General features: G+C 39.4%; 1 protein-coding gene across 10 annotated transcripts in view; it reads right to left on the reverse strand.

The window, feature by feature from the left end:
* The window catches only part of TRPM1 (transient receptor potential cation channel subfamily M member 1), a 109,445-nt gene that overhangs the window by 46,701 nt on the left and 50,641 nt on the right, over positions 1 to 12,103 (reverse strand). For all 10 annotated transcript variants that reach the window (XM_040601083.1, XM_040601082.1, XM_040601084.1 and 7 more), the window contains 2 exons: positions 1,297 to 1,376; positions 294 to 489 (listed from right to left, as the gene is read on the reverse strand). In XM_040601083.1, the coding sequence (XP_040457017.1) occupies positions 294 to 489; positions 1,297 to 1,376 (276 nt within the window). The remainder of the gene's footprint in view (positions 1 to 293; positions 490 to 1,296; positions 1,377 to 12,103) is intronic.

Here is a 12,103-nt window from a genome sequence, read left to right on the forward strand (position 1 = left end):
GGCTGTGTTATTTGGCCCACAAATCTAATACAGATAGAATCATGGGCATTAATACATGCAGCTGCTTCTTTCCCTGATATTTACTGACAGTAACTTCAATGAAACTGTTTTATCAAAACATTATAAGGTGCTTCCTAAGTAGGAATTATTTCCCCCGCCCCGTATCTTGTCCACACCTTTCTGAGACAGCATAGAGACCTCCTTTGATTCAATGGATTATGCACTGAGTGAGCTGGAACCCTGACATATCTAACGGATCAGATAAATACCTCAGAGCAGCCTACGCTCCTTACCATGGCCTTATTTGAATGTCCTCCTCCCTGGAATTCAAGGTTTCCGTAGGCATCAGTTGGGTATGTTTGGGTGTGCTTACTGACAGACCATTTCTCTGGCTGAGCTTCCACTTGCTTTGTTTCTTCTCCATTTTTATTAGCTGTTATACTTGGAGGAGGTGGAATATGTTGGTTAATGAGCTGGCCACAGCAGCACCTGTAAGTTAAAATTTGAAGTGACTTTAATTATAGTATCTTCAATATCGGATGGGGATAAAAAAAAAAAGAAAAAAAAAAAAAAGATAAATCAGAAATTAGATTGTCAGCTGACCATGCCTTTCTCTACACAAATCACAGAAACATCTCTTCTAGGTCATATCTGTTGTACTTGCATACACATATGCCAGAATTACCAGCCCACAGGTGTTTCTTAACAAGCAGAGATAAAAAAATTCACTTCTGTTGCACTGGAAAGCTATTCTAAGCTAAAGGACAGGAAAGCAGGAAGAAAGCAGAACAGGAGCAGTGGCCATCTGTTTCTTGCTCTGAGGTGACAGCTAGCATGTGACAAACTGTTACGTTACCCAAGCAAGCTGGACCACAATTTAGCTAGCCCATGCAGTAGCAATAATACAAATATTTGGACTAACAATTCCAGTCCCCCTGGATAGTGTTGTTAGTAGTAGTGTCACACCAGCTGTGAAGAATGGTACTACTTGCTTCACAGTGCACATTATTGCACCCTTGCTTTCACAATTCAGTCTGAGTTTATGCTCTGGTTTGCAAAGCTAAGAACTCGAAACTCACTGCCCCTCCTGCTGTCCAGCGTTATCATCTCTGTATGACATGTCCCGTGGCTCTGTACAGATTTGAGTGCAAGCATGTCCTGCACTTTTGTTCCTGTCATCTCCCTTTAAGGGCATGAGTAAACTGGGTCTCAGTTCACACGTCTAAATCCAAATCAAGTCCAGCTTCTTCAGTATTAACCTTTTCTGTTGGCCAAAACAAAAATTTCAAATGTTACCTGTTAACGTCTTTGTTGTTGGCAATTACATAGATGCATTCTCTTTTAGAAAAGGTCTTCTCTATCCAAGCCTTTTGACCCTTAGAAGGGAGAAAAAATAAGAGGAAATGTACTGAAAAATTTCTGTGTGGCAGATATAGTAACATTTGCCTTCTATTTTCAGCTACTGTTTTTAAAAACAAACACTGAAATCATTAAATCACTTTTAAATACCAGATACATCTACTCATGAAGGAAGCAGGTGATGTGAATTTTCCATGACTTTGATGAAATTCAAACCTCCAATGTGTGTAAAAACCTTTATGCACAAAGATGCTGGTCTTGAAATTTTACTGTTTATCTGAAGGTCTACTGAAAAATGCAGTTGCTTCTTCCTGTTTTAGTGAACAGCAAAGGGACTCAAAGCAGTACAGAAAAATAGCATAAATGGTGACATAAATAGATCAATAGTATTTACTCCAAATAATATTTCAGTATTGCTCTTTGTGTGTAGAAATTGCTTCCCAAAAAATTTCTGTGCTTGATTAACAATCATCAAAATAACTTCTTCCTGTTGGACATCAAGTTACAGTCATTCCTAAGGCATCTTACTCTTAACAAGATGTGTCTCGGGAGGAGGCATTCCTTAAACTGAAAAAAAACTTTTGACAGAAAAAGTACAAACTCTTCTGGTATTGCTTATCTGTGAAACAGGAGCAGAAAACAACAAAATAAAACTGTGTTGGCCTATTATACTGTGTCTGCAAACGAGAAACTAGACCAGGCTTACAGCCATTCTCAAAACAAGGATGTTTAGGCAAGCTAGAAGAAAATCTGAGATCTGCACAATGCAGGCAGGGAGTGCTGCGGGGATGCAGCCTGCAGTTTGGGCACACTGAAGGGAGGGTGTGCAGAAACAGCTGCAGCCATCATTTCCCATGGCTTCTTACTTGCAGGCCTTCTGTCCCTACAAACATCACCAAGGCAAAGTATCATTGTGCTTGCAGTAACAAACCAATATTTAGTTAACTTCTTTGAATTAACTCAAAAGCAGCCTTTTAATTTTTAAGGAATGAAAAATGTTAAAGAACACTCACGATTCGATGACACCGATAACTTTGTCTTGCTGATAAAAGCTGCTTCTTCTGTGTTTGAATTAAGGAACTGTGTCTTAACTCACTTTTCAAGTAGAAAGCAAATGTCATATGCTTTGCTTTAGTTTCCTTTGTGGAAGCGAAATGAAAGTTTCGCAGAGACAAAAGCTAAAAATGACACAAGACCGTTCAGGGTGCCTTCAAAAAAAAAAAAGGGGGGGGGGGGGGGGGGGGGGGAGCTTTGCTAGAGAAAGAACTAAAAACCTTGCTGATACCCTGAGTCAAGAAAGTCAGCTGCAGACAGATCTCTGTCGGGTGAATGCTCTGCCAGCCTGCCGGGAATAGCTTCCAGACCGAACTAGCCCGTAAGTGCTGCAGACCTACAGCGCGGTGCGTGGAGGCAGTGGCAGCTCATCTTCTTTGTGTGCGTGAGGCAAGAGCTGTCTCTGAAGTTCCTTTGTTTGTTGACTTGTTAGTTCCTGTCTTGCTTCTTCCTTTCCTCCATTATGTCTGAAATAATAGGAGCCTACTTGAAGTTCCTTGATTGCAAATAATTGCAAGTAATTGCAAGCTCCTACTTCATGAAAAAGCTGTCCATAACCTGCCCCATATGTAAACGCTTGCCTCAGTTGCCTATTTCAGGTGCCTCTGAGCCGGAATGCCTTGCCGGTCAGTGGCCTGGGAGATCCTGCACTTCAGCTCTTCGCTCCAACGTACTTACTGATCTACAGGGGCAGAACCAGCTCCTTTCAATTTAAAACGAATTGTTTGGGAGCTCTCAGCACCAGAGGGTGAGGAAGGGTTAAGAACTCAGACAAAACTTCATGTAGCTTACAGTGTTTCTTGCTGCCTGAATGACAAGGCACGTTTCAGGCTTTAGAGCTTGATTATGTAGCAAAATTGGAAGGAAGATAGTATTCAATTTAATACCTAAAGGCCATGTAACTTGGTCAGCTTTCCTGTCTTGGCTCCTTACATTTCTTCTTCAAATGAACCTAAAAAGCCTTTGTTCCCCAAAACATTTACAGGTTTCTTTTTATATGTTTTCTGGCAAGGCTTTTACAGGACAAATTTTAGCAATAGTATTACTGGAAACAGAGCTCAGAAAATGCTTTAGTTTTATAGCATCAGAGTGTAGTTATTGAAGTACAGTTCTAGAAAAGTACAGAAGAAAACAAGGCAGGGAGATCCAAGAGGCTCTGTGGTACATGGAGGAGAGAGGTTACATCAAACAAATGCTGTTTACCTGTTCAGAACCCGATTTTATTAATTTACAGGCATTCAGGCTATTCCAAATATTCAGAGTGCCAAAAAGTTTATTTGATTGGAATTACACTCATTTTCCTAGCTATTTTTCTAATTAATCCCAAACCACAGTGTCCAAATTCACTGCTGTTTTACAACGATGTCCAGTGTTGTTATTTGTGCTTACACACCATACTAATTTATGAACTTTAATGTTGTAAAATTAGCTTAACAGGAACCTGTTACAGAAGTTAAATAATTTATCTACTTTCTAAATTATATATTTACAATCTAAATTATGTTAATTAATTTAGGGTTTATTACTATTTTATATATTTTAAACATATTGACTTTTTTCCCCAAATAAAATTTCAGGCTTCTGTGTGGTCTCTGATAACTTCTTGACTGAGTGACACAAATGCCCAAATCAATCCCACAGTGCAGGAAATACTCTTCAAAATATAAATGGTAACTGATGCTGCACATTTAACCATTTTGTAGAGAATACTGGAAAATTCAAGCTAGAAATACCAAAACAACTTGGATTTTTACACCATGTCACTGAGTACTGCTTTACTTTATTCCCCATAGGTGACCAAGGAACAGAATTTCTGCTGTTTTGTGTGCTTCGTGTGAGAACAGTTAATTAGCCACTGGATTACATCACAGACTTAATATTTGTGTTTGGAAGCTTTTGCATTTGGTATCTAAAATGAGCTCTACAATACAGCCGAGCTCTCAGTTGTGCAGTCATTCTTAAAACCCCTCTCACAGGAGGCTGGTTACCTATTTCTAAGTTGAAAAAAACCTTCCATACACCTAAAAACCCTGTTAGAAATCAGTCACTATAGGCACTACAGCTGGACAACACATATGCTCTGCTGGCTTATTTTTTCTGTGCTAATGAGAGGAAGGCAAAAGCACACTAGAGATTGGGGAAATAAAACCTCAGCACATTTGTTCACCCTTTGAAGTTTCACTGCTTTTGTCTATTTAATCTGCTTAATCAAAGCTTCATTACAATCCAGTGCAAACACTTGAGCAGAAACATTCACTGTCAGAAAATGGGCACTTTCCCTGCTTATTTGATACAGATTCAGTACATTTCTCTCTCTGGGTTGAACTTTTTTTGGTTTCTTGAGGGAAAATGTAAGTACGCATACTGTCTCTTGTGAGTTTGGGGCGGGGGCAGCGCGCTGTTTTTAACAGCCTTGGAATGGATGAGTTAAATGTTAAAGGACTATGACAGATCGCCTACAGTTTTCAGACCAACAGTTAGTGGGAATATTAAGCTAACAGACAAACAGTTTCTGCCAGCAACATTACAGCACTAAAAAACACTACACATTTTCCACTCATCTCTAAGAAACACCAAAAAAAGCAAGATCCCAACTTGTTGAGTCATGAAGTTCAAACCTGCTCATTACTGCAAATCTTGAACGTACTAATGAGAACCTAATTTTGAAAAAAACACATTTCAGGTGTTCAGTGGCATATCTGTTCTCCTTTATGAAAACTGACAACAGGTCTCCTTAATGGCGATAAAACAAAACAAAATAAAACCACTGCTAATACTTGGTCTTCAGCCTAGAAATCACTATGTTGCTGAGAAACAGTATTAATTAATACTGGATTGATAATTTCACTTTATGCATTTGCTATTTCTCTTTAGCATTAGAAGAAGGTATCTACCTGCAGAAAGGAATGGAATCAGTGATGTTGGTTTGTAAACCAGGAGTTAACAAAATCAAGACCCTAGAGAAATAGTCAACCTTCTAATACAGTCATCAATAAACATAGGAACTAGTTCTACAAAGATCAGTTGTTCTTTGACTATCACAAATAAACCACATTGTGCTCAGAAACATCTATCTAGGGCTGCAGACGTGCAGCAACTGAAGAGAAAATTTTCTCTCACCACCACACACAGACAATTCTAGTTTGATGCTAAATTAACACTAAATTGTATGTATTTCACTTCCTAGACAATGAACGTTTCAATGAACAAGTACTGGGCCTGAATTTCAGGCTGTACCAAAGCAAAGCCCGCAGCTCTGTTTCACTGCAGCTTTGTGCAAGAGCAGCAGATGGGCTCCAGACCAACACACCTCTGGTGAAAATCCAGGGTGGGAACAAACACAGGAAAGCAAAGCCACTGGAAACATCACACGACAAACACTTACATGCCATTGTGCCACCAGAAGCTGTGAATTTCAGTTGTGATATACCTCTGTGGGATAGCAGCAGTATTTAGTGTCTGTGAATAATCATAATGATAAAACTGCCACTAACATAAGTAAAAGAATTTGGGGGCTGAAAGGTGGGCAGGGATGAGAGTTGCAGTGTCGTTTGGAGCACGTCCAAAGCCCAAACTCAACCAGACCCAAAGCCAATGTAGTCAGTCCTCTCAACTGCCACGACCCCCAAAGAGAGATGCCCCACGAAACAGGAACATACGTCTTCGCTGGATGGCTTGGCATGCTTGACTTGGTCACAGGATGGGATGTGGCTTTGGTCTTATTTTGCAGCTAGAGAGCATCCACTGCAGGAGAGCTCTTTGGCACCTGGAGCCCTGCTGAAGAGCACATGCTCCCCAGCTGCTGCACACCTGCGAGGCTTTGCCTGTCGCAGGCACAGCTGGTCGGCAGACAGCAGGCATGGAGCAGGCGTGCGGGGGGCATGGAGCCCTGCCCAGCCCTCGGACACCGCAGCCAGGGCCTGGCACACAGATGCAATGACGGAGGAAGCGGGGGAACAAATGAACGCATGTCATGCATAGTACAGGGTTTGACAAAGCTGTTCAGGCTAAATCAAGCACAGAATAATACAAAAATGGAGTTGACTGGGCAGCAGAGCTCACATCTGTGGAAGAATACAAATTACCATATCTTGTTAAGATGTGGATTGATTATTGTAACTTATGGAAACGTTCAGCTCTAATCTAATCTAATTCACACCATTTTACCAAACTGTTCACACCATTTTACCAACATTTCTTGGTAATCCTCCTTTAGCTTCCAGTATGCTGCAAAAGGTAGTATCACCAGGGAAGTAAAATCTAAATTGTGTTGCCCAATTATTTAATTAGAATGCTCTACACAATTAAACTGGGATATTTATGCCGGATTTGAGCAGAGAGATGTTTGCTTTGGTGAGATGGTGAGAGAAAGAAGTAATTTGGAGGTGGGACAAAGTTCATACCACAAGCATGTGCATGGTGTGTGCACAAGTCCCTTCACCATGTAAACAAGCCCACAGACTTTTGTAAATGCTACGTAAGTTACCACATTCAGCTGCTGTTACTCGAGAGAAAACAGGTAAGAAATCTGCCAGTAAGAAATTAGGAGAAAGAAAGAAAATAAATCATTATATCAGCAGAATCCCTGTTATCTGGAACTTAAAAACTGAGGCTAGGAAGATTTCTATCTTGCACTACCTTTAAATGCAACATCCCAATTATACTATCCATCATTCTTCTTCACTTTGAAGGAACAGTTTTCCCAAGTGCCCAACTAATCAACCTTTCAGGTGATTAGTTCTACCTAGAACAACTGTCCTCCCAGTAACAGTGTTCTTGCTTGGAGAAAAATACTCCAAACTATGTGATGAATGTTAATACTCAATTTTGTAGATACTCAAGAACTGGCAAGATTTTACTCAGAATTGTTCATTGCTAAGAAACACAGGGCAGAAAACCATAATGCTATTTTAAATTTGTGTTATGCTACAAGGGGCCAGAGCCACAAACAATGTCCTCAACTACAGAACACTGACAGCCTGTGAATCTAAACTGAACTTCCAAAATCCTAGTTTGCATGATATATAAAAATTAGTTATTTGTACAATTGATTATATTTTTAGCAACAATTAGAATATGAAGTACCATACAATATCCACTAGAAAGAGGATCGCTTATATTGTTTGCTACTAAGTACAGCATCAAGAAGTAATTTAGGAGAGCTATAAAATTCTTTCAAATAACAGACGATTTTCTCAAGACAACTCTTATTCTCATCCGACTCAGTTTTTCATATGGTTCAGTTCAAACCCATACTCTTCTAGCAACCTTGCCACGGAACCACTTGCTCTGTAGTTCAGACTAACACCCAGCAGGCAGGATGGCAGTGTCAGTAAGCAACGTTATTTCAACTTGAGGCCAGATATCATACCCACTGATGATGTGGAAACCAGTAAGTAGTACTACGCTGCACAGAGGGCTCTAAGGAGCTTTCATGCCTTCCTTATGCTTTGTGTTCCTGGCCTGCTGGTAAGGCACACAGCAAACAGCCGCTGAAACAGAAGTAATTTTCTCTTCACATTCATTAACTTAGGGAGACAGTCTACAAAAGGAAGTATCAAGCTCTCTTTTCAAAATTAACACAATTCTGCTGCATCTCAGAGGTATGCAGCTCTTCCCCAGCAGCTCAGAGATGTGAAAAACAGCCTCAACACCAGAGCAGACCTGGCTTGCTCCGATGTGGCTGGATAAACCCAGTTCCAGCACAGAGCCATCGAGTAAAGCATGTTGGATGAGCTCAGACACCCTACTGAGAGGCAGGCACAGCTGCTTGGGTACAGTTCAGCATTAAATTAACTATACAGCTAATGCAACTGAAATAGAGCAACTAAAGAACCATTTGGAGCACACCGCAGGACAGCTTGGCTTAGTGCTTGCCTGTGGAGAACATACCTTGTCTAGTTTTGCAAGGGAGAGATTTTTTTCTTGCATGGAATGTAGAAAGAAACTAACCAGGTTACACATCCCACATACCACTCTTTAAGGCAGCAACAGCCATTCCTGCAACAGCTTAGCCCCATCCCTTACTGTACCAAATTTCAGGGAAGCTATTTTCTAAGAAATGTTAACAATAATGTATAATCTTCATTTGTTACCTAGTCCAGGTCTGTTATTAAGTTGCCAAATCCTCCTCCTGCCTTTAGCCCTTCTGTTCTTGATGTTGGGGAGATGAGGAACACAAATATAACTCTGTACTTAGCCTCCTTTCTAGACCTGCTTTGAATTTCTTTCCCAAAACAAACCTTCTGCCTGCAGACACTCCACATAGCCAGTTTTACTCCAAGATCTTAAAGAGTGACGGAGTTACAACAAAACACAAACCAAGATGTTGGGATGGGAAGTGTTGAGTAACTTTATCTACACGGAGTAGTCATCCTTGCCTACAAGTAACCGTGCTCAAGAGGCCCAATACAGCAAGTGGATGAGCAGGGAGAGACAGCAAACAGCCTCTAAGATAGTAGAGCCAAAGTAGCCTGGTAATTAGCTTCTTCTATAAGATAATTTGTTAATAATTCTTATTTGAAGATGCAAGGTGACCCTGGTATCTAGCTGTGACATGGCTCAAGAAGGATTTTTGTACTGTAACGATTAACCTGACCTGTCTAACATAAAGACTCTTCACTAGATACGGTTTTAAAAGAAGTCAGAACTCTTCCAGATTATATCCATGTGGGATATTGCTCTTAAACTGCTTATAACTATGAGCTTTCCATACAGGCTATTCTGACCTGAAATGGAAAAATGCTGTTATCATGAAAACCCACGTAATTCAACAACATCAACAGCAGATCTTCCTTTGTGAAATTCATCAATACTTACGAAATCATAACCAACATAACAAGGTACTTCCCTCACAACAAAACTAAGCCCATGAATAGTTCTAAAACTTCCCACATGCTTAATTCTCCTGGTTATCTGTGGTTTAGCACACTGTGACTACAGATGTTAATGATGCATGCAAACAAAGACTAACCTGCCCTTAGCGATACAGATGCAAAAAACATTGAATCGGACTAGAATATTGCCCCTATCTGAGAGAGATTTGGGCCATTCAAGTCCATGTTACTTGAGTACTCTACAAGAGTAGAAATGATCAAAAATATGCTGTTTGGAAAAGAGGTTAAAAATATAAGCACTTCTTTGATGTAAGGGTTACAAATTACTAGTTCTGAGGTAACTTCTATAAAACCTCCAGTAAGCCAGTAAACATGCTGATTTTCCATAGATGATGTAGTAGTATGCTTTGAGACCTTGCAATATTTATTCTTTAAAAAATAGGGCAAACCATGAATGAAAATCATTTTAAGAGAGTGACTACATGTTGCATGAGATACTAGTTATCTATGAGAGTTTGCTCTAAAGATACAGTTCTAATTAGTACTATTTGAAGTGCAGAGCCCACTGAAAAGGTAGGGTTGGAGAATTTATTATACTGACGTTTTCAATACGTGAGAGCCACTATTTAAGTCATACTGCTAGGCATGTTAATAAAACACACTTTAAAATCACTACAAAATAAAATTTCTATATTCACAATATAATATGATATCTGCATATCTCAAAAGTCTCTAAAATCTGGAGATGCTGAACAAATATATATTTTGTGAAAAGATAACTATTTACTTTTCTCTTCTGCTTCCTGTAGATACACACTCTTTTTATATATATACTGGAATATATATGTAATACAACAGTTAGGCAATTTGTCCCTTAAGAAATTCACATTAGTGTGCAGTACATACAGTTTTCCTGAAAGCAAGATTCTCCAGGCAGAATTCTGTTAAGTAGTTTGAGCTGTTGAAAATCTGCAACTTTCTGCGGCTCATTTTACACTCAGTAAAGCAATTCTTTTCCAGGCCTTAGCTAATACCTAACCTTTAACAGAATATGCCACAATCAGCTGAATTTTATACCCTGCTGCTTTCTGTCATTTTCAAACAAGAAAGAATTTCCAGCTAATTTAACTCTTGGGCTGCAGGGTTTGCACAAAATTAGTCCTTATAATCTTCTCGAAATAATTATTAAAGCGTTGCAACTCAAGGGTTAAATTATTTCCTGGAGACACTAAATATGTGTATTTAAAATACTGTGTTACATATACCTGAGAGTTGCCAACATATATTGGGAACTTTCTGAAAACTTCAGTACTTCAGGACTGAAATAATTACAAAGGGCAGGTGAGATACGAGATTTCAAACCACTTTATAGATAACAACAGTTTTCAGAAAATTTGGTGTATCTTCTTTTCAGTCCTTATGCTACCTAAACCCTTTAGGTTCTGGCCTAAAACCAGCACAGAACCAGGAAACAGAATCTCCAGTGACGTTTCTGGACTCTTTTTTTTTCATGGTGTGCAAGACATTGCTCTTCTCTAAAGAGAAAGAACACGTCTAGCTTCAACAGGTCGTAATACAATCCATGGAACACAACACAGGAAATACTCTGCCTGTACTGTTACACAGCATCAGTTACAGTTGTCAGATAATATGTGTAACTTGTTAATGTATCTGGCTTTAAAATGTTAGCTGCAGACTACCATTTGAATTTGATTGATGGTGGGGAAAAATCTTGATAAAGGTTTCAGTTCACTGGACTTAACCCGTTATCAAAAATGGAAAAAAAAAAAATTAAAACCGGAATTAGGGGTCTTAAAGAAGACTCAGACTGGCCAGAAGCTGTGTTCACGGCTGTCTCTGCCTCAATAGAAGAACACAAGGCTCTGCCCTCTTGGAGCTACTGTTACCCTGAGATGTCCTTCCTCAGAAGCAGCAGGGATGACAGAAGAGCGGGTGAGAGCATCATTCTGTGGAGCTGTGATTTGAAGAGTTACAGGGTAAAAAGGGCCAACACTGAGCCTCCTTGGCTCCTCTCTCATTTGAAAGATTGGTATGTGAATATTCAGGGATCACACACAGTTTGGATCTTGGTGAGGGAGTTTTCATAGAGGCTTCTCATTTCAGAGGCCAATACGCTTTTTTGGCAGAAATGTGTTACTTCAAATGACAACAGCAGCATTGTTGATATCAATGTGATGAAGCTGCTGATGTTTGTTATAAGTCTTTTGCTTGGAACCCCCCTTTACTGGCAACCCTCACTGGGGTAAGGAAAATTGCTATAAATTATGTCCTTTTCTGTCCTAAGACTTCCATACACTTAACCCACCACTGGACCTTGATAAACTCAATTGGAAACAAGCACACACAGAAAGAGGCTTACTTATCAGATAGTTTGTTGCCAAAAGTGAACTCCAGAAAGTATTACTGGCTAATTTTGAAAACTGAAAACAACCCCAACAAAGTGAAGTCTTAACTTACAAAACAAAAGAAAAAAATCACCCAGAACTTCATCCCCATTTGCTGCAGAGGTAGCTCAACGATAGCATTCAAAATACTAAAATACGTGAAGATATGTTTTCACCTGATCTCTCTTTGCCAGCATTTCTACATGTTATTACACTCATACCAAAGAAACTTCATAATTTTGAAATGTTTTGAGACATCTTTTTTGGACTTGAAAACTCATTTTGTCTTCTTGCAATTAGTACTTGAGGTTTCATGTCTTCCAAAATAAATTGGAAATCTAGGAAGTAGTCTAATCAGAGTACTGTAATTTCAGCTGAATTTTCTTTTTCCGATTAATTGTAGGCCACCATACAGCTCTCCAGCAAAAATTTCAATTATGCATATCAATG

Source organism: Falco naumanni, chromosome 7 (genome assembly GCF_017639655.2).
Source record: "Falco naumanni isolate bFalNau1 chromosome 7, bFalNau1.pat, whole genome shotgun sequence".
NCBI lineage: Eukaryota > Metazoa > Chordata > Aves > Falconiformes > Falconidae > Falco > Falco naumanni.